Source organism: Balaenoptera acutorostrata, chromosome 12 (genome assembly GCF_949987535.1).
Source record: "Balaenoptera acutorostrata chromosome 12, mBalAcu1.1, whole genome shotgun sequence".
NCBI classification, from domain to species: domain Eukaryota; kingdom Metazoa; phylum Chordata; class Mammalia; order Artiodactyla; family Balaenopteridae; genus Balaenoptera; species Balaenoptera acutorostrata.
Genome location: NC_080075.1, coordinates 9,883,449 through 9,910,255, shown reverse-complemented (window position 1 = coordinate 9,910,255; position 26,807 = coordinate 9,883,449). Strand labels below are relative to the sequence as shown.

Sequence of the window (26,807 nt, the reverse complement as noted above, 5' to 3'; positions counted from 1 at the left end):
CTCTTCCACTCGAAGAGGCCCTGACGTCACAGGAAAACAGACGGCAAGGAAGGGCATCTGTGAGGAAAGGTGGCTCATGCGGGGTAAGCAGCCGGCCGAGGCCGCCGCTCTCACCCCTCACGTGACCAGGTGGCCCCCTCCTCTGGGACACGGCTGGGACTCCAGCGCCCAGATCAACCTTCGGCCCCACTCACGATGGGAAGCATGTGTTTCTAGAACAAAAGGGAAGAGCCAGGGCAGAACCTACCACGCTAGTCAGATTGTTTCCTTGCACCACACACTGCTCTGAGGCCGGCCCGGGTCGGGGGGACTGCATTTCACGTCTTCCCCGCCCTCTTCACAGAGCCTCAAGGACCTCATGAGCTAGAATCACACAAAAGCCACAAGTGTGACGATCTCCACGCTGAGCTGCCCCTCCTGCACCCCTGCCCGGGCCAGCTCACGAGCCCACCGGCGTCCTCCCACTACAGGGGTCTAGCCAATCTCCCCCGGAACTCAAAAACACAGAACAGCCACTTGCTTTCTCAGTTCCACCTGGTCCGAAAGCCAAGCCCGGGGCCCCAGCTGACCCTCTGGCACTCTGGAGCCGTTCTGCCGTGGGGGGAGGTCAGGAGGGTCTCACTGTCATCCCACCTGCACGAGAGCACTACCGCCTGTGGGAAGGATACAAGAAAGCTGAAGACAACAGAAACCCACAGCCAGACAAGGTAACCCTCCTTTCCTTCAGGGCTGAGCAGCGGGCTTTCCCAACCCAGAAGGCAGGGCAAGGGTGGATGGCTTAAGGCTCAGCCAAACCCACCAGTAAAAGGAAGGCCACTCAGGAGTTCATGTTTGGTTTCCATCAGCCATGTTGAGACTTTCCCTCAGGCTACAGAGCACAGGGCTAGGAGAGCTCAGAGTCCAAGCCCTCCAGGGAGCCTCCGGCCTGTTAGCAATGGAATCACAGGGCAGACAGGTGAGCAGCACGTGACCCCGCATCAGGTAAGGCAGTGGAATCAGGGCTGACCCACAGAGGAGGACACTCAGGCTCGGCTGCTCAAATGACAGTGAACTCTTCCAGGCACGGATGATGGGGGTCACTGCTTACAGATTTACAACAACCTTTCCTTGTCCGTTAAGAAGGAGAAGCCAGGTTTCCTCTTTGGGGAGTATCCAAGCTCAGGCTATAAGAAGAAAGTTTCCTTACATTTTGAACACTCTAAGTAGGATTCCAAAAATTATGATGAACACAAAACATGCAGCTAAGCAGGCTCCAGAGTCCAGAAACATCTCCACGTGGTCAGATCATGTGACAGATGTTGCTTTCGGTGTCAAAACGTGGAGCAGTCAGTTTCACAGTTAGTCCCACTGCATCCGTGACGTCTCCCAAGCTTCTCTTGACCTGCACACCAGCTTTCAGCCAAACCTGGCTGAGGGCCTAAAGGGACCTAATTGCGAGGGTCATGAACACACCAACAGGACCAAGATCCACCCGCAGGAACAAAGGCTGGAGCAGTGAGCCCCAGCAGAATGCCCCCTCCCTACGGCCACCTAATGAGGGTCAGTGAAACTCAAGTTTGTTCTGCAGCCCCAGCCCCCAATAGAGAGGCAGCCAGGTGTCTTTTCCAGCTCAGGTTGCATCTGCAGAGGACAATGAATGGAAGGAGAGGAAGGCGAGGCAGGGAAGAAGTTTCCATCCGGATTTCCAAGGAAAGCTCCTCAGCTGGAGAGAGGCTTAGACAAAAAGCAAAAACCAGTGGATGGATGGCTGGAAGGTATGAGGAGTTATCAGTTTTCTAGTCTTTGCAGATTTAAGAATGAAGTACGAGGGTCCTCTGAGCCCAACAACAAGGCAGCCTGGGCTATGAAACTCTTTCCAGTGGTTTTGGCATCATGACAGCCTATGTTCTCTCCATCCCTCTTCGCTCCCAAGTGGCAGGACTGTGGGGAAAGGCACATCACAGCAGCGTTGCCCGGGGCGGTGGGCTTCCTGATCCAGAGTTAGACATCCTCATGGGTGACCATGGGAACGCAGCGTCCCTGCACTCAAAGCTCCAGTGACAGAACCGAGTCCCTGACCAGCTGCTGGAGACGAGAGAAGACCCGCCTGGCTATGTGCTCAGGCCGGTGCCTGCTCCTCCCATACTCCTGGGTGACAGTCACAGAGGTCGTGGTCGCAGGAGGGCTCAGTAGAAGCGCTTTCGGCTCTGATCCTGCCATTTGTTGTAGAGTATGAGCCCAATGACAATGGCAAATACGGAAAACACCAAAGAGAAAAAGACGATGAGAAAGAGGGCCAGGCCACTCAGGGGCGGCAGCGGGGCTGTCACTAAGGAAGCAAGAGAGAAGCAAGTCAGAATGAGGGAGCCCGCCCAGTGGGAAGGACCAACCAACAAGCTATCAAGTCCCCATTTCTGGGAGCTACAGCTCAGACTCTACCTTTCTGGATGCCGCAATTTAAAACCTAAACAGCCCACAGTCTGCTCATCTGTAACACGGAGACAAGTGAGAAAGCACGGGCAAGTGCTCCAAGTGCTTCGGAGAAGAACCCCGAAAAGAGGCAGCCCCACCAGCTGTACTGCATGTCACCCCAGACCCCCACAGCCCTCAACCTCCTCACTGGCCATGGGGCCTTTCCCCAGGATCCCCCGTGCTCACTCTCGGGCAGTTTCATGTTGTCCACCGAGGGCAGGAACACTTCTCGATGCAGTTTCTCCTCTTCTGGGGTTCTCTCCACCGTCAGCTCAAACAACTTCAGGGAAATGATGTCATGGTTGTCTAAAGAAAAAGAGAACAAGGATTACTCAAGCCACCCTGAAAAGTGTCTTGGTTCAAGCTTCTAATCCACAGCTAACAAACAGTGACCTGAAAAAAAATAACTGAAACTTCTGTTTCTCATCTAAAAATAAGGACAAAGAACAGGGAATATTCTACATTATCCTGTATTTATAGTTTTTATCAACAAGCATGCATTACCTATATAATTTTAAAATTTAGAGAGGGACTTCCCTGGTGGTCCAGTGGTAAAGAATCCGCCTTCCAATGCAGGGGATGCGAGTTCGATCCCTGGTCCGGGAACTACGATCCCACGTGCCTCGGGGCAACTAAGCCCACACGCCTCAAGTAGAGAGCCGGCGTGCTGCAAACTACAGAGCCCACGTGCTCTGGAGCCGCGGGGCCACAACTGCAGGGCTCACACGTCCTGGAGCCCGCGCACAACTAGAGAGAAAACCCGCACGCCACAACTAGAGAGAGAGAAGCCCGCACGCCACAACGAAAGATCCCGCATGCCTCAATGAAGATCCCGCAAGCCACAACTAAGACCCGACGCAGCCATAAATAAATAAATAAATAAATATAAAAAAGGAAAGTCAATGTTATAAAAATAAATAAATAAAAATAAAATAAAATTTAGAGATGATACAAGAACTAACCCCCCATCACACGTAAAACCTTCTAGTGAAAGGAGACACAGCAGCCCCACAGCTTCCCTTTAACATGGACAACACACACAAGCAAGACAGGAGAGGGCCTCCCAGCAGCTGTTTAATGGGCCATGAGCAGGGCACAGCTATTGGCCTGGAACACACTTCCCTTCTGGACTGTGCCTAATCCCTCGCAGTAACTGTGGCCCTGAATCTCACTATTAATTACCAGAGAAGGATGAAGAAGTTAGGGACTCAATTTTTTCTCTCCTTTTTTAAAGTAACATTATAAATTCAGACAGTCAAACATACTTGACGTGTCTCAATACACTGAAGTTGTATCTCTTACTGATGCTCAACCCAACCCAACGTTATCCAGTGGGAGCCTACTGAAGTTGGCTCCCAAGTCCTCTTACACGAACCCAGAAGTTTTTGGTATCTTCCTTGCTTTTCTAGGAAGTTTTCAGCCTGTATTTCCTACCTTAGACCTGGCATTAGCCAAATCCCCAAGAAGCTCTCGTTCCTCTTGGCATTGGTATTCGTATTAAGAGACCACAAACATGAGTGCTAGGGGTGCTCACTGCTACTAGGTTGGTTATTGCAGACTGGATTTCTTGCCATCTCTATTATCAGGATGGCATTTACAGCTGCTTGGACTCTTAGAATCTTTAGCAGACCCCCAGGTAAAAAAACTGGATTTACCCTCTATTAGACAAAACGTTTTCTCTGCCAGGACTGAGATTAAACCATGGGACAGATAAAGAGCCACAGTGATCCTCCTCACAAAGGAGGGGCATCGTAGGCTGGGACGCTGTGATGTGTCCTTTCTCAGCATTTCCAATAATCCACAGCAAAACAAGTTAAGATGTTAACAAGAAACGCCTTAATAGAAAGACCCAATTTGTATTTAGGGGTATCCTACAGGTGGAGAACATGGACGTACTAACCTAGGCATTATCACCAAGAACTTAGAACAAAGGACTCCTTAGGATAAACAAAAAATTACTCTCTTTGGCCATTTCCAACAGTTGGGAACAACTTCCCACTGACAAGTACAACAGGAGGTTAACTGAGCAGGTCCCAGAAGCCTGCAAGCTCAAAGGAAACTTGTGGACAGGGATACCTCTTTCAACTTGAGTCGCATAACAAGATTCCATAGCAAAGATCTCCAGCCTGTGCCTCCCCTTACCTGTGCCAAGGTAAGATGTCCCACAGCTCTGGCCTACCTGCACAGTATTTAGAACTAGCTGCCAAAACTAATCTCCTATAAGTGACAGAAAGCAGATCAATGATTGTCTGGAGGCAAGGTAAGGGAGGAAGGCTGCAAAGGGGCACAAGAGAACTTTTCCCTGATGGAAACATTCTGTATCTTGACTGGGATGGTGGTTACATATATGTAAATATTTGTCAAAACTCTTCACACTATATACTTCTGTTATGTGGAAAGCATATCTCAATAGGGTTGATTTTTTAAAAAAAAATTAGTTGCTAGGATGTACAAAATCAGATTTCATTAAAAAAAATCCAGATTTCCAGCTTCTCTTAAAAAACTAGAAGACATGGCCTCATTGAGCCCACATTTTCTATCGGCAACAATGGCTGAAACTGAGTGGATGCTGCCCATTTCAGATGGGTATTTGCCTTTCTTTCTTGCCAGAAGAAAGTTCTACTTCTTCCTAGCTTCATTCATAATACATTATATCAAAAGAACCAAAAGTTTAATTCTTTACCTCTTCTGAAAAGACGTTATGATTGATGCTAAAGCCAAGGGAGAGAATAAGCACATAAAAGAAGCTTCTCATCGGAAACAAGTAGGAAGAAAATCCAGAGGAGAGAGAACAGTAGAAGAGCCCGGTACTGCTAACGCCACATAAGTCAAGGAAGGCAGGGGTTTCAGAGTAATTGGTCAAACAAGCTGAAGAGAGGACAAACAGCAAGCACACAGAACAGCAAAGAAGCAGAAGGAGCTTTTATAAAAATACTTCTGCTAATAGCACAGCAGAGACACAGGCCTGAGTGCAGCATTTACCATGGTGGTAAATTTACAGAGGTGGATGTCTTGGAAACACAAGCATCTGCACACACAACACATCCAAAAGTCTGAGCACAAAGGAGAGTCTGGGGGTCCGAAGAGGGAGGGCAGAGTCAAGGAAAAGCTTTGTTAAGAGAAAGGGAACTAAGCACATTAGGTGAAAGGACAGGAACCTGACTATAAAAAGAGGCACAAGAAATAGGAAAGCACAGAACTCAAAACACAGGCTGGAAGAGCTGGCTTGATGTAGAGGCAAACACTGCCTTCCATTAGCACCAAACATCTCCCGAAGACAACCGTGCTAGATAACCCCCGGCCTGGGCTTTTAAGGGATCTGGACACGAGAATGCAGGAAGATAAGCGCTCGCAGGGCACTTGTTTGCCAGAGCTCTGCCTGGCTGGCTCTCCCCTCTGAGAAGCCTCACCCAGGCTGCCTACTGAGATGTGACCTCAGTCAGGGCAAGTAAGGAGCGCACATGGCAGTACCCGAGAGATCCCCAGTGATGGAGGAGGTGCCAAAGTAGTAGCCCCGGGGCAGGCGGACACCGGGCACCTCTATGCAGTCCCTCCACTCATGCTTGCCATCGATGTCCATCATTATCTAGAATAAAAAGAAGAGATAAATCAGGGCCAGGCCACGGAAGCGGGAGCGAGACAGCCCATATCGCCAACAGGTCCAGAACAGGGACTCACCGTCAAATGCCTCTTGACATAGCGAATCACAAGGAAGGTGTCATAATGGAGATTGCGGACAATGGCCGTACAGCCCCCCAGCTCTGTAGGCCGCCCGTCCCGCTCGTGATCATAGCTGAGGGAGCCATTGTTCACCATGGCTGAGATGTAGGGGAAAACCCGCTGGGAAAGTAGGGAAGGAAAAGCAGAGAACGGTGAGGAAGTACTCTTAGGAACACCTGTGCAAACAGCATCAGGAATTCTGCACATAAAGCTGAGCTCCTCACAGCAGACCAGACAACCACTCTGTCTCATCACTAGCAGCCCCCGAGAACACACACTCAGATGGTCACTCGAGGGACATGGCCCAGAAGTGACTGACCTCTCTACCTGCCTTCAGGAATCCTCCTTGCACCCATCTGGGTGGGTGTGAAATGGCCCCTCTGACACTCTGGAGTCTGACTGGAGTCCTCCCAAAGATCGCCATTTGGCAGTTACAGTCTACCCAAGACTGTTGTTTTTCTTCGTGTGTGTGTGTGTGTGTGTGTGTGTGTGTGTGTGTGTGTAATTGCCATGTCAACTTCTTGAAGAGAAAAATCATTTATTATGCCTCTCTGCATGTGTCCACCTTAGCTCCATCCCTTCCCCCCCAGGGCAAGTATTTTGCACAGACAGGTATTCCGAAAATACCTGTTCAATCAGGGATATCTTTCCATTCAGGATAGCACCTTTCAAATCCTAAAATTCTATAAGCATATGATGCTAAATGGATTAGGACTCAGAAAGGGCAGTGCCAGAACCAGGCTGCAAGGTGGTGTTCTCCAGCCACAGATGACTATTCTTAGTCAAAAGACCATCCAGCCCATTTAAGCTTCACCACACATAACTTCTCCCACTAATACTCAGGGCGAGGTTCTCCCACTGAAAGTTTCCCCATATGCCACCCATTTTCCCACCTACTTCAGAGGCCCTCTCTCTCCAATAGGCTCGTGGAGCAAATTCTTCCCTAGAAATGCTGAGCTAACCATTCCAGAACAAGCCCAGTGCTAAGGCAGTGCAGAGAGGCAGGGGGATGAAAGGACAGGAAACATGAGACATGCCACTTCTTTGGTGAATCCCTCATTGTCCTAAACAATCAACATGCAAGGTGAAGATGCAGTCGAAATCAGAGACTGGTGACTCCTGAGACAACAGCCACACAGATTCTAAACAGTAGCAAATGTTGGATGGACACATAGGGAGTACAGGATGGCCATGGTGGGTCAAGAACTGAGTACCTGGACTCTGGGAGAATATCGCCTCTTCTGGGCCTGAGGGGGTCCAGCAGGTTATTATAAAAACAAGAGAGGGCACAGAAGACAGGAGACCAAGTCAGAAAGAAACAGCCATGGAAAAGCTATGACCCAGCTGTGGTGGATGAGCAAACCAATCTAAATCCCCAAACAGAATTTTAGGGTCCGTGAAAGGCATTTCGCAAGTCCTCATACCCCTCAAAATTACAGGCAAAACTATATGCACAGGTGTTTGTACACTTTCTAAGGAGAGGGTCTGCTGCTATCATGAGATTCTCAAAGGGGTCCACTAGGAAGACCCCTCTAACCCACATGGGGTCCTGAAACTCTCTGAAACTTTATAAAACACACAGTATCACACTCTCCAAGCAGGCCTCACTTATGTCTCTGACAGTTCAAAAGTCAGGCCATGAGTTGGTCTGTACCCAGACTACAGTATTTCTTTAGCAAGGGGAGAGACAGGAGTGATAAATAGGGCTAAATTCTTCCAAATTCAAGATGTCCTTTAGTGCCCAGGATCTCAGGATATAGCTCTTGCCCAGAAGACAAAAATCCCACCACTTGAGAGGCTATCAAATTAACTCTAATCCAAAGGGATCATTTACCCTGTAATTGAGCCTTATGGACATATATTTCCAAACAGTTATTCTAACCGACAACATGTGGGCAAGAAAAAGCTCTGTGGGAACGTTGCAGCAGGACAGACTTAGAAAAATCACAAGGTTCAAGCATGTTTAGCTTCGCTCCAGAAAACCGCTACAGTTCTAAGCTACTAGCAACAAGAGATACCTGTACAAGCTCAGCTCGGCCCTGCCCTACAGGAAGTGTGGGCAAAGGTGTAGAACCCAAAGCGTTCCTGCCCGCTAATACTTAGTGAGCACCTATTACGAGCCAGGCACAGTCCCAGATGCTAGGAGCTCAACAGCAAACAAGATAGGCAGAATGCTCTCTGCTCTCATGGAGCTGACATTAAAGTGGAGGGGACAAACAATAAGTAAATAAAATCATCTGAGACTGATAAATGCTATGATAAAAATAAAATAGGTAACACAATAGAGACTGATGAGGAAACATCTCTCTGAGGAGACAACATCTGAGCTGAGACCCAAGTAGTTAGAGGGACTCCACCAAAAACTCTGAGGGCACAAGAAGCATGAGGTTAGCATATTCAAGGACTGGAAGATGACAGGGGTGTCTTCAGCCCAGCCAGTGAAGAAGGGGCTGGTGTGAGCTGAGGAGGCAGCCAGCTCATACCAGCCCCTTACAGGCCACAGCAAGGGTCTGGGTGAGCCTCAGAGCAGCTGCTCTTCTCTTGTGCCACTGGTGGCATATGTACAGGACTATAGAAAGGTATGAAATGAATCAGAGGATGATTAAACTGCTGGAAAACTACTCTTCTACAACTATCATTCAGGACAAGGGAATCGTGAGTATGTTATCAGCAGTTTACAGAGATGGGCTTCTGACAAGAAAGCCCATAACTTCAGTGAACAATTAGGAAAAGAAGGGATTGAAAATGCCCTCGTGAGCTCTGGTGATCCCAAGGCTTGCTTCATTTATCAACCCCAGCACCTGTGATCAGACGTTGAAGTTGTAACTTTCAAGGGAGTGCCTAGGACAGCGATCCTTAACCTAAGGGGGCCTTACTCTTCCCAAGGCTGGTGAAGCAGCCAATCGTCCAGTATCAGCCAGAGGCAAGCTGGGCCTCAGGATGACCTGGGGGAGCTTTTCAACTGCACGTACACGTGGGTGCCGCAGTCAAAGAGCCTCACTCAGTAGGTCTAGAATGGGGCACGGGACTATGTATTTTTTAAGAGGCACCACAGACGACTGGGATGTGCAGCCAAAGTTAAGAAATACTGCCCTAGACAGAGTCCCACAGCTTTGGAGCTGGAATCTGTCTACTTCAGCAACTCCTGACTTGGCCTTCCACTTTACACCTCACATTAACGATGTCTTTAAATGTCGTCTTAACTTCTATGCCCAGTCAGGAGTTCTTGAAGGGTTCCTTGGGTACCCACTCATTTGACACAGCAGCTAATTTTCTTTCCTTGGAAAGCAGCCTATATATAGCCAGAACCAAAGGCAGAAGAATCACCCTGACTCCGGCAAAGGTGGTAGTTTCATTCCTAATTTAAGAGTCATCAAAAATTAGGAACTCCTACCTATTGTCCAAATGGTTGATGTCGGAAAGGTGGGGAGATGTCTTCAACTTTTTGTACTACAAGGCCCTCCACACAGTATTGCACCTTCAGCATAACTTGATTGAAAAGAGACTCATGAACTTGTGGTTGTGTGGATCCTATGCTAAAATTCCACAGGTGCAAAGCACACTGGCTGCGAACCACTAGGTGTAAAAAAGAGCACACACGGCGCTCTGTAATCAGGGAGACCTGGGTTCTAAATGCAGTTACACCACTAACACCTGTGTAATCTCTCTGAGATTCTATTTCCTCACTGTAAGCAGGGAGAATAATACACAGCTCACAGGGTTAATTATGAAGATGAAATGAAATATGTAAAGCATTTAGTACAGTGTCTGGTATTCAGAAGGGAGTCAATAAATGTTCATTCAACCAATGACCAAATTAATGAATTTTTAGATATATTGTTCACAGGTGTTCATATATAGACACAAAGCCAAACATATGTCTTTCAGAGCAGTAATTCCCAGACCACTGGCTGTCATGGACCACTAAAATCTCTAAACATATTTTTGGGATAAATAGGTTTGCCTTTTCTTGCCTTTTTTTTTTTTTTTTTGCCTACTAAATATATTAAAATATAATAATGAATGACAGGACAACCATCTATAATAAACATCATTTTTAAAAAGAACATTTTAAACCAAAAAAAGAAAGAACTATATAATTTTATAATAAATAACTCATTAATAAAACATTTCGCATTTATAAAAAGTCACTTCACTGTTCCTATTCTTAAACCAGTGAAACTCTGTAACCAACCAATACGAGTCTATGAACCAGCATCTAGGAGCCGCTCTCTTAAAGCAGGTTTACCAACCTAAACCCCAGTGCAGTTGAGGAAGCTGGCCAAGTTTGCTCCCTGGAACCTAGATGTGAAAAAAAGGAGGGTGGGAGGAGAAAGGGAGAGCACAGAGCCACACCAGCTACTGCCAAGATGTCGATAAAACGTCCCTGGGAATGTCACTTAGTGGTGTGAATATGAATAGCTAGCGTTTTTTGAGAGCTTACTCTGTGCCAGCCACTGTACTCAGTAATGTACACATATGCGTTCATTTAATTCCCACAACCCTAAGAGGTAGTACTGGTATCTGCACTTCACAGTTAAGAAAACTTGTTTAAGATAACGCAGGTATTAAGTAGTGAAAGCAGGGTTTGAAACCAGGTAGTCTGGCCTCAGAGCCCTGGCTCAATCACTATGCCACACTGCTCTCAAGATCAATCAGTATGGAACAATGGTTGGTATATACTTAGCTACAACCAAAACCAGCAAACCAACAAACAAAAAACCTAAGTCTCTAATATACCCTGAAACACAAAGAAATACTGGAAAATGGCTCCAAATTAAAGGAAAGGAGAGATATGACAAGTGAATGCAACACAGGATCTGGGGTTTTCTTTTGCTATAAAAGACACAGTGGGGACAACTGGTGAAATTGAATAAGGTCAATAGATTAGATAATAATATCGTTATCAATGTTAAGTTCCTGATTTTTATCACTTTGTTTTGGGAAAACAAGTGAAGAATTTAGGATTAAGTAAACATGATGAAGGCAATTTACTCTTAAGTAGTTCAGAAAAAAATATACACATATGCATAAGGTCAGACACACACACACACACGCATGAGCACAGGCACAAACATACACATATACATGTAAAAGAAAAGGACAAAGCCAATGTACTAAAACATTAACATTCTGGGAAATCTGGGTGAAGAGCATTCTGGAATTCTTTGTTGCATTACTGTAAGTTATCTGTAAGTCTGAAATTATATCAAAATTTAAAAAATTTTAATGATTAATCTGAATCTAGTATTTACCACACTTTCAATTTTTCTATGTCTAAAAAATTTCAAAATTAAAAAAAGGTTTAAAAAAAACAGTATGTTAAATAAGATGCAATGTTTTCATTTTTAAAAAGGTGTGTATAGTTCTGTTTTTGTCTTAGTCTTTTCTGATTTTTCTGTAATGAGCTTTTACATAAAAATAAGAATTAACAAAACAATTGCCTCTTCTACAGCACCTCCCTTCACACCTCCCTGTGACCTTCCCCTTGGCTCACCAACAGAACACACTCACTGCCACTTCCCAGACAGACACTTTTCAGACTTTCAAAACTTTCTAAGTCGCTGGTCCTACAGTAATCTTCATCCAACTGACCCTTTGTGCAGGAATCTGGAAAGAGGTGGCTGGTTAACTGAGCAACACCCATCCTACTTAGAATGGGTAACATCAGTGAGATTAAGCAGCATGAGAAGGCCCCTGCTCCATAAGCCCCCAAACTCCTACTAAACTAGACTAGCTGTGACTCTGTCTCCAAGTCTCAAAGCTCCTCAACTGGAGGATACGGAATAGTGCAGCCTCCAGGCCAGCTGACTGCCTGGAAGAGCTTCACATACTTGAACGTTAATTATCATGAACTCTTAAACTCACAGAATGATTTTAATCCCATTTATCTTAGTTGTGATCCCCAACTAGAACAAACCCAGACCATGTAATGTGGGACTTCAATAGAGTACTGTAAAATCAGGAAACCTTAAACTCGAGGTATGCCCCAAACACTGAAGTTCATAACCCACCTACCCAGATTACAAGGGCCAAGATGTAGAACACAGCCTAAGAGGCAACACCTTAATCTCACTGCTAACCACCATTATGGTAGTATGTGAATACTTCTGGTTAACTCTATGGAATAGGAGATCTTGTCTATAGTTCTACTGTGGGGAACCCATGAATCTCCTGACACTGTATGTAAAATCCTATTGTATTCAAATCTGCCAGAAAGCCGTACATTTCTACTTCCCCTGAAAACTAGTTCTCATCAATGAAGCTCAGCCTCACTGCCTAATCACATCTGAGAGCTTGCTGGACCTAGTTTCCAAAGGACTGTCTCTTAGAAAACACTGCCTCACCAAGGACTGAGGGAAAAAAAAAAAAAGCCTAAGTCACATCCAAGTAGTATAACAACAAGAGAATTTAAGAAGTTATGGAGTTCCTTTAATACTGTAAAAATTCTGTCCACCAACAATAAAGACACCAAAAGGGATTAGTGTCTTCATCAACATAAAGATTTGAGGGAATGTGCTTTTCAATTGGAATGGCATATTATTGTTAATTTTCTTCCAGTTTCAAAAGAGGAAAAACAATCATCACATTAAAAAAATACGGGAAGCACCTCAAACTAGACTTCCAAGCTGGCCTGATCTGAGAAGAGCAGTGAGCTGCTCGCACCACTTTCCAACCAGCTGTTTCTGCCTCCAGGGGTGAGGCCTGAAGGTCTCACTGGGAAGAATGAGGGCCAAGGCTGCAAAGGGCTGCACTTCTGGGCTCTCATTCCAGGAAGGTCTCTTGCCACCATACTCTGATTTCAACTGAGAGAAGACATTCCTACTCCAAGACTGCTACTGAGTTCTCTGCAACTTTTCACCAACATCTGGGTTCTCCTGAGAAACGGATGACCATCAGCTGATGACTTTCTGGTGCCAAGAAAAGATGATCAGGTTGTGTTTTAATCAACATTGTAAAAAGTTAGCAATGCCAAGATGTAACTCACATACCACACAATTCACCTATTTAAAATCTATAATGCGGGGGCTTCCCTGGTGGCACAGTGGTTGACAGTCTGCCTGCCAATGCAGGGGACACGGGTTCGAGCCCTGGTCTGGGAGGATCCCACATGCCGCGGAGCAACTAGGCCCGTGAGCCACAACTACTGAGCCTGCGCGTCTGGAGCCTGTGCTCCGCAACAAGAGAGGCCACAATAGTAAGAGCCCCGCGCACCGCGATGAAAAGTGGCCCCCGCTTGCCGCAACTAGAGAAAGCCCTCGCACAGAAACGAAGACCCAATACAGCCAAAAATAAATTAATTAATTTTAAAAAAATCTATAATCCAATGGGTTTTAGTATGTTCACAGGTAAGATTATGATAACTGCAATGAATTGTAGAACACTTTCATCACTCCCAAAAGAAACCCTGTGCACTCTCCCCACCCCAGACCCCAACCCTCAGCACCTGGCAACCACTCATCTACTTTGTCTCTATAGATTTGCCTATTCTGAACGTTTTTTATATATGGGATTATACAATATGTGGTCTTTTGTGACTTGCTTCTTTTGCTTAGCATCTTTCCAAAGGTCATCCACATTGAAGCACGTATCAATGCTTCATTTCCTTTTAATGTTGAATGATATCCCATTGTATAGATATATTTTGTTTATCCATTCATCAGCTGATGGACATTTGAGTTGGATCCATTTTTGGCTATTATGAATAATGCTGCTATGAACATTCATGTAACTTTTTGTGTAGACATGTTTTTATTTCTCTTGGGTGTATATACCTAGGAGTGGAACTGCTGGATCATATAAACTCTACATTTAACCATTTGAAAAACTATGGAATAGTTTTCCAAAACAACTGTACCATTTTCCATCCCCACCAGCAGTGTATGAAGGTTCCAATTACTCCACATCTTTACCAAACTTGTTATCATCTGTTTTTTTTATTTTAGACAGACAAGTGGATATAAAGTGGCATCTCATTGTGGTCTTTTTTTTCTCACTGTGGTTTTGATTTGTATGCCCCTAATAGCTAATGACGTTGAGCATCTTTTCATGTGTTTATTGGCCATTTATCTCTCTTCTTTGGGAAGTATCTATTCAGATCCTTTGGCCATTTTTCATTTGGGCCGTCTTTTTAATTACTGAGTTGTACCTAGAATATATAAGGAACTATTACAAGTCCCTTATCGGATATACAATTCACATTTATTTTCTCCTATTCCATGGGTTGTCTTTTCACTTTCTTGATAGTGTCCTTCAAAGTATAAAACTTCTTAATTTTGGTGATTCACGTTTAGTTTTTGATCCACTTTGGGTTAACATTTGTGTATGGTGTGAGGTAGGGAAACACTTCATTATGCTGCCTATGGATATCCAGTTGTCTCAGCACCATCTGGTGAAAAGATGATTCTTTCCTTATTGAATGGACTTGGCACCTTTATCAAAAATCACTTGTTCATAATTGTGAGGATTTATGTGTGGATTTTCAATTCTATTCCATTGACCTATATGTCTATCCTTACGCCAGTACCACACTGTCTTTATTACTGTAGCTTTATAGTAAGTTTTAAATACAGGATGTGTGAGTCCTCCAACTTTGCTCCTCTTTAATCAAGAGGAGGCTATTCTGGTTCTCTTGAATTTCAATACTGATTGTAGAATCAGCTTGTCAATTTCTGCAAAGAAGCCAGCTAGGCTTTTGAAAGATAGGGATTCCCTCAAATCTGTAGATCAGTGTGGGGAGTATCACCATCTTAATGATACAAAATTTTCCAATGCATGACATGGGATGTCTTTCCACTGACTTAGCTCTTTTTCAGTTTCTTTCAACAATACTCTATAGTTTTCAGAGTATAAGTTTTTCGGTTAAATTTATTTCTAAGTATTTTATTCTCTTTGACGATAGTTAATGGAATTGTTTTCTTACTTTCATTTTCTGATTGTTCAATGAAAGCATATAACACACAATAGATTTTTGTATGTTGATCTTATATCCCATAACCTTGCTGAATTCATTAGTTCTAATAGCTTTTTGTGAATTCATTAGGATTTTCTATAGATAAGATCACATCATCTACAAAGAGAAATCGTTACTTCTTCCTTCCCAATCTGGACTAGCTGCCCTGACTAGAACCTCCAGTACAATGTTGAATAGAAGAGGCAAGAGCAGATAGTCTTGCCTTATTCCTGATCTTAGGGAAAAAGGATTCAGTCTTTCACAATTAAGTATGATGTTAGCTGTAGGGTTTTCATAGATGCCCTTTCTCAGGTTAAGGAAGTTCCCTTCTATTACTAATTTGTTGAGTATTTTTATTATCATAAAAAGGTATTTAATTTTGTCAAATACTCTTTCTACATCTATTTATATGATTATATGGTTTTTGTCCTTTATTCTATTAATATGGTCTATCATATTAATGCTCAGATATTAAACCAATTGTGAATTCCTAGCATAAATACAGTGTATTTATACATGGTGTATACTCCTTTTTATATGTTGCTAGATTTGGTTTACTAGTATTTTGTTGATGACTTTTACATCTATACTCACAAGAGATATTGGTGTGTACTTTCCATTTCTTATGATGTCTCTATCCAGCTTTGGTATCAGGATAATACTGCCCTCAAAGAATGAATTGGTTAGCATCTGCTCCTTTGATTTTTCACATGGGTTTGAGAACTGGTATTAATTCTACCTTATGTTTAGTAGAATTTACCAGTGAGGCCATCTGGGCCTGAGCTTTTCTTTGTGAGTCACTTTTTAATTACCAATTCAATCTATCCAGATTTTCTATTTCTTCAACTATCATTTTAACAGCCATTTATGGCCTGACAATCTCACTGTGGCACAGGTGGTACCCTGTTCTTCAAATACTAAAGCTCTTGACAACCTAAACAACAATTCTTATATTGCTCATGGGGGAACAGAGGTTATGTGATTTTGAACAACGTGTCCTGATTTCAGGGAGCCAAGCCTAAACACAACTTAAATCCTAAACTCCCTCACCCTCTTCTCAGATGCATTAATGTTGCTAGTATTTTCCCAATATTTCCTCATAAATAAATGTGGTAGACAGTGAACTGAGCAATGAGGTCAAGGGCACTCTGGTGACAAGGAAACAAGAAACCAGAGAGACAATTTTACCACTGCCTTGAGCGAGCTGCTGAATTGCTCCACAGCCCGTCCTGCCCGCTCCTTCTCCTCCTCGTCTTCAACACCTTCAACACACAACGTTTCCAAATTTTCAAAAGGTACTATATTTGTCACCCTCTCCTTATGAGCTCAAAATAATAAAGCAAAATAAAGAGATTGCAGTCTCTGGAGTCAAACCCACTACCTGGGTGTCACTGACGAGTTTTTTTTTAACCTTTCTGTACTTCAGTTTCTTACCCATAATGTAGGGATAATAATATCTACCCCAAGGGGTTGTTAGGATAAATAGGTAAGACATGTAAAAGCACTTAAAACAATGCCTGGCACCTTCAAGTATGATGTCAAAGAAAACCATGCCGCTAACAAAACACATTTGACTTCACCCTCTGAGACAGTACCAGATCGTTGGGATGTAGAGAGGAGTACACTTTCTCCACTCTCTGCACTGAGCATAAGCTCTGAGAACTGAAATTGCAGAGGAGATCACTCCGAGAATGAATGCCTCCGTTCTCAAGGAAATCATCCTGGCATAAGGAAAAAACGGATGGGAGGTGGCAGAGCACCATAATTAAAAGTGCAGCCTGTGGAATCAGGTGGACCAGTGTTCAAAACCTGGCTCCACCTTATATTGGCTGTCACCTTAGACAAGACACTTCTCCAGTCTTCTGTTTATGCATTGGTAAAATGGGAAAAATAATACTGACTATAAGGAGATTTGATGAGGATCAAAATAATAACTGTAAAGTACCTGGCACATAACAGCCACTAAAAAACAGAAACTGCTTTTATTCGATTTTTTTTAAATTTAGTTTTAATAAATAAATTTGTTTAATAAATAATAAGGAAACAATGACCTGACGTTGATCCAGGGGTTCTTCATCCTGGTTATGTATGGGACTGTCACCTGGAGATCTTTGAAAAAGTAAGGTTGCCCAGATTGCACCTAAGACAAACAGCATCAGGCTCTCTGAGCTCGGGGCCTGGACATCGATAGTTTTAAATGCTCTCCAGGTAATTCCAAGTGCAGCTGGGAGTAAGGCAGAAAAGAAGTCCTGATTTTTACCATCTGAAACTAATTTTTTTGATTAACATCTACTCTCCTTACAAAATGAGGCCCATCAGATCTGCCCTCTCAACCAGAATTACTCCTATCTGATGGAGAAATGGAAGCTAAAAGAGTTTGAACGATTTATTTCTGGGAGAAACAGGGAGCCACGTTTAAAACTCTAGTCAAGCCCTGAAGCCCACACCTCTTATTCAGATGTATTTCTAACTACCACCACTATTTCTTCAGCAGGACTGCAAACCTTCTCATGACATTCCCCTCATTAAAATCCTTTAATGCACTTACCCCCTTAAAATACTTAGAAACCCAGACTCCCCAACAGACACACCACCCTTCAGAACCCGCCCCACAATGTGCACGGTGAGGACGAGTCACCTACGTTCAGGTTGCTCTGCTGCCGGTCTAAAGAGCCAAGCCACCAACCACCCAAGGAGACGCTGCTCAATCTCACGGGCCAGTTAGCTTGCTCAAGAGGGAAGAGTGTTAGCAGCAAAGAATGCAATGTGAATGGCGGCCCTGGAACATGGCGAGACTGAGGGCCCTGTTTTTCTTTCTACCCTCATCTCTCCCTGACCCCCCTTTTTCCCCTCACATCCACTTTCCCTTCTCTAACTTTATCACCTTAACACATGGCTTTTCCCTCTGCACTGGTTCCTAATTCTGCAGATTTCAACGTCAATGTCACTTCCTGGAAGAAGTCTTTCCCAACCACTGTCCCCACCACCACCATCCCACCCCAGGTTAGATGCTCCTGCTGGGTCTTCCTATAGCCCCCCTGGAGCACCCCCATCAGCACCCTCACTACTACATCAGCACCCCTGCTACTAAGTGCAAGGACTGTGCTGGTCTCGCTAATTCCCAGGGCCTGGCACCTTGAAAGTGCTTGAGGTCTGATGGACGGAAGAAGAGCCCAGAAGCAACGTGGAGAAGCAAGTCTATAACTGACCCACAACAAAGGTTCCTCTCCTAACTCAGGTCTCACTTTCCACTTCCTCTAAGCAGAACTCTGTGGGGAATGTGAAAAACTGTTGAATCTGGGTGTTGTATATACAATGATCTGTTCATCCAATTTTTTTATAAGTTTGAAATTTTTCATAAGGAACTTTTGGGGAAAAAAGTAAAGTAAGTTCTGCCTCCATTCCTAATCCTGCCTTTCTTGCTAAGTATTATTTAGCAACAGGATACCCAGCAACAACGTGTCCTAATCATCTTCCCACCATCTGCTCTCAGGGCCATCAGGCACAGAGCGAGCGCAGACCTGTTGCCAGTATAAGACAGTACTTAAGAACACTCAGGGTCAGCTAACAAAAAGAAGCTTCTGCCAACAGCCAGATACTGGGTTTCAACAAAATGGTGAGATTTCATCAGTTTCTTTTTACAGCCTTTCCTAGAGGAGAGGAGACTTGCTGTGCAGTCCTCTGAGAAGAGGAAGAAGAAAAGGATGCTGGCAAGGGGGAGCAGCTGCAGAAGAGAGCTCAGCAGTGATACAGGACGTCAGCGGAGTGGAGGTGCCTAAATCCAGCTTGCTCTGCGCTGGCCTAGGAGCCACAGCGCCAACCAGCCGCACATGCTCAAGCCTAGGCGCTCCCAACGTGCACAAGACAGCACACTGTCAACACTAAAGAAAAAGCCCCCATTCGCGAGAGCCATTCCCAAGACTGTGCACCATAAACAGCTCTATCCAGAAAAAACCCTGACATAGACGTTAACTCTTGAAGTTCAGCAGGTGAAGAAAATAGAACCGAACCCCTCACTTTCTTTCCCCTCTGTTTCCTCTTCAACAACATTCCTAAGGCAAAGGGCTGTGACGTCAGGGCAGCTGACCTAAGCTCTGACACTTGCCGTTACCTCTTGCTGCTTCTCCTCATTGGGATACGTGTCTACAAATACTCCCAGCCCCACAAATTTGTCCATGTTTCCAAACACAGGCCCTAGAGAGAGAGAACAGATGATGAACAGTGAAATAAAGCCAAGAGTTGATAAAGGAATAATACATCACTATGACAGAGGAAAAAGTGAAATTCAAGACTCCCCAGCCTCTCCTTAAGATGAGGAAACAGCTGTAAAAGCACCCAGTGAAGGGCATGGCCTGTAACAAGCACCCAGTAAGCACCTGCAGTTGTTTGTCATTAAAGGCGGGGAAAGAGAGAAGGCCAGCGCCACACTGTTTAGCACCCCAGTTGCTCCCTGATCCAAACTGGTTGCTAAGGCGCCCCTAAAGAATTCTGCTTCACAAGCACTTGGTGACGACTACACCCCTGAGAGAACTGAATTCCCAAGTTTCCACTTCTTGTTGCAGAAGAGATCCGGTCAAATCAGGCTGAGTTTTGCCATAACTTGGAGCAATGGCTCCCACACAACAAGGAAAAATAGATAACTCTTCTCCTTTCTGCTGACTCAGGAGTTCTGAGATCGGTCACTATGCATGCCCAGAAGAAACCAGTGTGCCCAATGTCAGTGTTCGGGACAGGCAGTGCTTTCCTCCGGCCAACGGGCCGGGAGGTTTCAAAGGGAAAGCAGAAGTCACCAATTAGCAAGAAATCACCCTGGGATGAGTCAAGTTCAGCTGCTTTTAGGACTCAGACCCCATTCTAGAGACTAGACAGGCCAGTCTTTATGTACAGACATCAAGGGAGAGGGAAAACCGCTGGCACTGTGGAGACGCGCCCTTCTCAAAAAGAGGGCACACAAAAAAGCAGGCCTGTCACACACCCCACGAGAGCAACCCAGGGTCCCAGTACCTGGCTGCATCCGATCCTTCGTGTACCAGATCGCCAAGCCGTCCCCGTGCAGGTTCTTCTTCCCTTGTCCGTGGATTTTGAAGTGCACCTGCAACTCCCAGTCTCTCAGGAAACATGGCTAAAGTGAAGAAGACCCTAGAATCAATGAGGAACATGAAACACGAAGCCCTCAGGCCCTCATGCACAGTCTACAGACTCGGAAAACACAAACGCAGGTGACGTGAGGCTAAGGGGTAAAACCGAGATCTAAGACTTCCTAAGTGTTTGTGTGGTAAAATTAAACAGATTGAGCCATTCAACTGTATATGATATTTAATATGAAAAGTGAATAAACCTCCCCATTATCTTCACCATCTCCCAACAGAAACAGGATAGCACTCCAAAGTTGGAAAAGACAAGAGAACTTCATGTTAGAGCACTGTGATTCTACATCCACCCAGCAAAGGATCTCAGCCTACAGAGCAGAGGTGGCTGATTAATTAACACTCATCTGCAACTTAAGATCGCCCCTCTGACAGAAAGACTCTAAAAAGCTTGGATTTCAAAAAGGGTCAAAGCCCCATTCATTACAAAAGAAAAAGATAAGCTAAGTCATTCCGCAAAGGTCTCCAGGAATAATTAGCAGATGCTATAAACAACTCTAATTGGCTAGACTTGGCCCTATGCCAAGCTGAGGGGCACCCCAGAGTTCCCTTGAGAAGGGGTAAGCTATGCCCCCACCAACCTCAAGCCCACGGCCAAGGAGCACAAATGCACCAAAGGAGAACACCACCACCCCCAGCACAGGGACAGCCTCTGGTGGAAAAACATTTAAGGAGGTGGTTACCAAACAGACTCTTGTTTTTCTTCTTTTGAATTATGTATCAAAACCTTGTAAAAATGGATAAGCAGGTAAGTGGATGGTTAAGTGTTCTAAATAGTTGAAAACTTTCAACCACTTTCAACCCACTTTCAAACCAGAGTGGGTACTTGTTTTGCAGAGGCTCCTGGTTAAAGTTCACCATGAAGAAAGAAGGGAAGGAAGAGCAGATAGACCAGTGGGGTTCAGCCAAAGGCCCTCCAAATAGATTGTTCTGGGGAATTCCCTGGCGGTCCAGTGGTTAGGGCTCCGCACTTTTGCTGCCGAGGGCCCGGGTTCAATCCCTGGTCAGGGAACCAAGATCCCACAAGCCTCGCGGCGTGGCCAAAAAAAAAAAAAAAATTGTTCTGGCTCTTGAGCAACATACTGCTAGATTATTTTCAGTTTTCATTTTTAATTTCTGGGAAATCTTCCAAAAGTGTTAGTATTAGGAGTACGTAGTCAAAAATAAAAGGGGTGTGGATACTCCTGAGTTCACCAAACAACCCTGAAATCTCCAATAGCTTTCCCTCCTCTGATGAGCCCAATCCCTGTGTTGTCATTCGGGGTTCTCCTCTTTCTGCTATTTCATTTAGATTTCACAGCAAGAGTGAAATTCAGTGGCAGGAAGCTGCCCCATAGCCAATGGGTAGGTATGATGCCCCTGGGAAGAGGGTAGGGCCAGAGAAGTTCACACTGAGCCAAGAGGTGTCTGCCATTTATCCTTGGCCTTGTGTAGCGCAATGCTATACAGTTTTGCTCAGGGCTATGTCTAACAGTGGGTCTCAAACTTTGCTGCATATTAGATTCACCTAGGGAGCTTTTAAAAATCCCAGTGTCTAAGCTGCACCCCATTCCAATTATTTCAGAATCTCTGGGGGTGGGTCCCAGCCACCAACTCCAGTGGACAGCCAAATTTGAGAACTGCTCAAACAAATCCATCCTACTCAAATAACTCAGAAACAATGCCAAAGCTCATTCTGAGAGTCAAATACCAAAAATACAGGTATCAGAGAATCTGAAAAAGGGCAAGATAACTAGATCCTACACTAGAATCACTGCTACATAAAAGGGTTATGTAGAGACAGCTAGCAAGACAGCAGCAAAGTCTTGGACACAATCATTTATAATCCATAGACCTGTATCAGTGAAACTTGTAACAGAGGTGTAACAAACAACAGCACATTTCTGTAACCATTTTAACTTTCCAAAGCTTTTTCATGTCTATTGCCTTATTTTATTCTCACAATAACCCTGGTAGGCAAGTTGAACAGATATTATGAAGCTCATTTAACAGTTGGAGAAACTGCAAAGTGAGAGAGGATAAATAACTGCCAGGGCTCACAGTGGGTGTGTGATACAGCTAAACTGAGAACCCAAGTCTTTCAACTGCCAGCCCTTCACCTCTTCTACCAGAACACACTGCCCTGCATTCTGTCCAAGACTGAGTTCAGCACTGCAATCTGGGATAAGGGGCCAGCTTGTGCAAACAGCTCCACGTAGAAACTTCTCATCCCGCTGCTCCTTTAGAATTCTCTGCCACACAAAATGAACAGGGGAAATAAATCGTTTCCTTTTCTGAGATTCACTTGTCTACAACTAATGATAAAAGCCATGTACAAGTAAGTTCTTAGCTTCTGCGAACCCATGAGAAAGTGTTAAAGGATGCCAAGGTCACTCCTAAAAGTGGTCATGAAAGATTTAGAAAGAGCCCTGGAAACCGAAAAGAAAGCATCGTCTTACACTTGTACAAAATCACAGTGCAGCCGCACCAGGAATACTGCATTCACTTCTTGCCGCCATACCTCAAGGAAGACAATATAGCTAGAAAAGGCCCAGAGAAGAAGGACAAATAAAATGACCAAGGGCTGAAAGTGGCTTTTACACGAAAATAAAATTTAAAATTCGACTCAAAGGGAAATAACAAGGGGGGGGGGCGTTACTGGGATGAAGCTTGAGATAAACTTAAAAGAGCAGTCTTCTATTTCATAAAGCAAAGTAATTAAACATGAGTTAAGTTATTAACCTCCAAAATAACACTATCAGGTCAATCAGGAATTAAAGACTGCTATTTTTCTATTTTCAGAAAATAGAATCAAAATTGATTATCTGGTATACTTAGGGCAACAGAGCACCTCCCTGAATATCTGATTTCATTATGAAGGTCATGATAATCTCTGAAATGAAAATCCTTGATATCCACAGAAGACAGAATACTGGGATAGACAGTGAAATTAAGTCAGTATGCCACTGGTGAACTTTTTAGTACTTTCTGGGTCAGCAACACAGGAGTGAGAAAGATTCTTACCACCCGGTTCCACAGGGCACCCTGTTTACTTTGCATATCTGGGGTAAGGCGGATATACTGGGTCATCACCATGGCATTGCCCATCAGATTCCACAGGGAGGAACTGCTTGTGCCTACACCTACGGAGAGGAAGTAGATCAGTTCATTCTCTTCAACACCAACCCGTTCGGAAAGCCACCATGGACCCTCCGAAAGCTGGTGTCATCACCTTTTTTTCCCCTTTCATGTCACTCGATCTCCCATCTTCTGTCACTCATTACATCTCAACTCCTTACCATCTTTACGGTTTCCTTTCACAAAGACTTTCTCAGGTGAAGACCCCAGAGCACATCAGAGCTGTCACTTTATCCACGCCACAGTAGCCATAGCTCAGATCCATTTTTCCCCATTTTGTATGTGAGTAAATTTTAGCACCATGAAATAAAAAAATTTCCCCAGTTATACCAAAAGAGCTTGACCCTTTGGGGCTCTGGGGCTTAATCACATTCTTTCTTTGAACAATCCAAGTGTGAAGCTACTTTTCCCCTTACCTCAGACTATCAGCCCCTTGAGAGTGAGAACTTTGTGTCTGTATAACCCACAGTATTAGCAACGAGAAGGCCCTGGATGCACGTGCTAAGTAAATAATCACCTTTAGCAGCAGCGTATATACTCTTGCACTTTGTGATTTTGTTTGTTTGCTGTCCCCATATCCTCCAGTGGGGAAACGGACTTGTGTTAATTAAGCCATCTACACTGATTTGGTCTTCTTTGTAGCTAACCATGTAAATTTTCTGGTTGATAAGCTGTGCCTAGCGGCCTATGAACACTACACAGAGCAAAGCTAACCAGCCTCTTTCATCAATAGGGCTCCTGGACTGGAGAAGAACACGTGTCTTAACTGATAGAAGAATTTTATCTTCTCAGTCCGGCCAAGTTCTACCCTAGCTCTGCCGCCTGCTCTATTTCTAGCACATCCACAGCTCCATCCGGAGCCCGGCTCATTGCTAGTGGCCCTCAATCACTCCCATCGGTCGCAGTTCTCTCCCCTTCCCACATTCCTCCTGTCCAACTCTAAGCTCCCCTTCCTCCAGGCCCGGCGCTAGTGGCATCCGAGAGTCCGGCTTCGACCTGCTGGAAACTTCCAGGGCTAACTCCGGGGTGGGAGGAGGGTAAACGGGCCCCTGCCCTTCGTACCCGTGGCTCCCAAACACAGCGAGAGCCCCCGGTGCCCCCACCCACAGCCGGCAGCATCCCCGGGGCCATGAAGCCCTTCACCGCCCCCGCCTACACGGACAAGCTCAGGTCCCGAAGCTCTCCCCATGCACGACCACCTCGCCCCCGGCGCCTCACCCTGGTAGGGCTTCGACAGCGAGTGCTCCCGTTTCAAGTACTCGAACGTTTGACCCGCCCTGACTTGCCGTGGCCCCTGCCCAGACCCCAACAAAAGGAGAAGGAGCAACATCCTGGACCCATCCCGAGCCGACAAACGCCGCCGCCACCGCTGCCACCACCCAGAGGGTACCAAGGCCACCGCCATCTTTCCCACTGCCTTCCCTTCATCGAAAGCCCGCCCCGTCCTCCAAGCCATTGGCCCATGGAACCACCTGCTTCACGTCCTATTGGCTCTCGTCGAGTCCCCGCCCCCGCAGGTGAGCATTTCACCGATTGGCTGGCTTGAGCACCAGTTTGCCTTGCCAACTCAGGAAAGGGGCGTGGCCGAATGCCTGGATTCCCTTATTTGCATTTGTCCTGAGGGCCACTAGGCCTGCTGGGATACGTAGTGATTTCCATTTCGTCCATGCATTCTAGAGTAAATTTAAAGAGATAAAATGTTTCTTCTAGTTCACGCAAACGTTCTAGCCTCTCTGCCATAGTACCCTCCTGACTGTGCGGATCTATCAACTGATCTATAGAACTGAAGGGAGAAATAGACAACTTCACAACTCAAGTAGTTGGAAAATTATCAGGAAAATTATCAAATTTATAAAAGACTTGAAGAGCACTATCAAACTTTTTTTTTTAATTGACCTGATGACATTTATAGAAATTCCAGCCAACAACAGCAGAAGACACATTTTCTTCGGGTGCAAAAGAAACATTTCCCAAGATAATCTGAACCAAAAAACCCCAAACCTGCACAAATTTAAAAGACTTGAAAGCACATAAAGGATGTTCTCCTATCATTACAGTATTAGACTAGAAAAGAATAACAGAAAGATTTCTGAGAAATCTCCAAATGTTTGGAAATTAAACTAACTTCTAAATTACTCGTGAGGGAGTAGGAGGCACTGGGCGACTTCAGCGAGTCCTCTGAGAAATGGAACAGAGTAATCAATCCTTTACCTGTTGGTGCAATAATACATCCGGGCCCCGAAGCCAAAAAAGTGAGATTCATCCCGGCTTCCATTCTCTTTCTCAGCAATTCCACCACCGAAACAGTAAATAATCATGTCTTGATGGTTTTATTCCTAATTATTTCTCAAAGCCATCACATCCTTTCCATCCCTCCCTTTGTCTTTCCCCTGAACCGCAACAAGTGTCCCAACTGTTGTTCTGGCCACCATTATCAACATGGCCATCCAAGTGATCTAAACCATCTACCCATGCACTTTTCTGAGTGTCAGGGTTAAATGAGTGCCTATTGGTAAAGCTCTTACCTCTTAGAGTAGTGTCTGCCATGTAGTAAGCACGACAGTATCAGCAGCATCACCATCATTATTAACAGAGCCCAGTATGGTTCACCATCACCTGTGGGGAAGAGGTTCAGGCCCCTCAACCTAGCACACAAAGCCATCTGCCATCTGGCCCACAGCCCCCTTCCTTGCCTATATGCTCCAGTTTCCCGTTCCCTCTCCTTTGCCCCAGCCCACTTTCTCCTGGAGGCCTTCCCTGACTCCCTCAGCCAGCGGGCAGTGCCCCACTCTGAGCTCTCAGTGTTCCCAAGCACATTTCTTACACAGTACTTGCCAGCTCTGTGTCTCTGTCTTCCCAATAGACTTGACCAAAGTTAAGTCCTTCTTTCCTGAGCATAAATATATTTAATAGGAGATATATGACTATGAGCCTGTTTTATGGGGGGGTCAACTTTTTAAAATTAAAGCTGTCACAGCTATTGATCTTTTACACACTCTACACAAAGCAGATGACTGGTGATAAGACATTAGGAATTGAATACATCTATCCGTGTCATACCTTGGCTTTAAAACCATGCATGCCTCCCACTAATGTTACACTAAGGATAAAATCCGAACTCCTTAGTGTAACATTCAAGGCCCTGCTCAGCCTGAGTCAAATCAGGCTGTACACATGTCTATTACAATGTGTGTCATTCTGAATTATGGTGCTCAATTAGCAGATTATGTGTTTGTTTCCCCAGCAAGTCTGAGAGCTCCTGGACCACAGGGAGCAGATCTTACTCATTTCCTATCCCAGGCCCCACCCACTTCCCCACTCCCTAACCCATCACCCAGCACATAGTAGGGATTCTCATTGTTTTGAATAAAATTATTTTCATTGTATTTCTCTATCGGCTGGAATTTTTTTACTGTGGT

The 26,807-nt window shown here is 44.9% G+C and overlaps 1 protein-coding gene across 2 annotated transcripts; it reads right to left on the bottom strand.

The window, feature by feature from the left end:
• Positions 1-824: 824 nt before the first annotated feature.
• On the bottom strand, positions 825-24,808 carry LMAN2L (lectin, mannose binding 2 like). 2 transcript variants are annotated; one of them, XM_007197338.2, is made up of 9 exons: positions 24,607-24,808; positions 23,275-23,393; positions 20,129-20,246; positions 19,236-19,318; positions 7,386-7,418; positions 6,130-6,291; positions 5,923-6,037; positions 2,638-2,757; positions 825-2,308 (listed from the first exon to the last, which is right to left on the bottom strand). In XM_007197338.2, the coding sequence occupies exons 1-9, from the start codon at positions 24,791-24,793 to the stop codon at positions 2,166-2,168; spliced, it is 1,080 nt and encodes a 359-aa protein (XP_007197400.2). In that variant the 5' UTR covers positions 24,794-24,808; the 3' UTR covers positions 825-2,165. The 2 variants fall into 2 exon arrangements, with proteins under 2 accessions (XP_007197400.2, XP_007197401.2); XM_007197339.3 differs by lacking the exon at positions 7,386-7,418.
• Between the last annotated feature and the right edge of the window lie 1,999 nt (positions 24,809-26,807).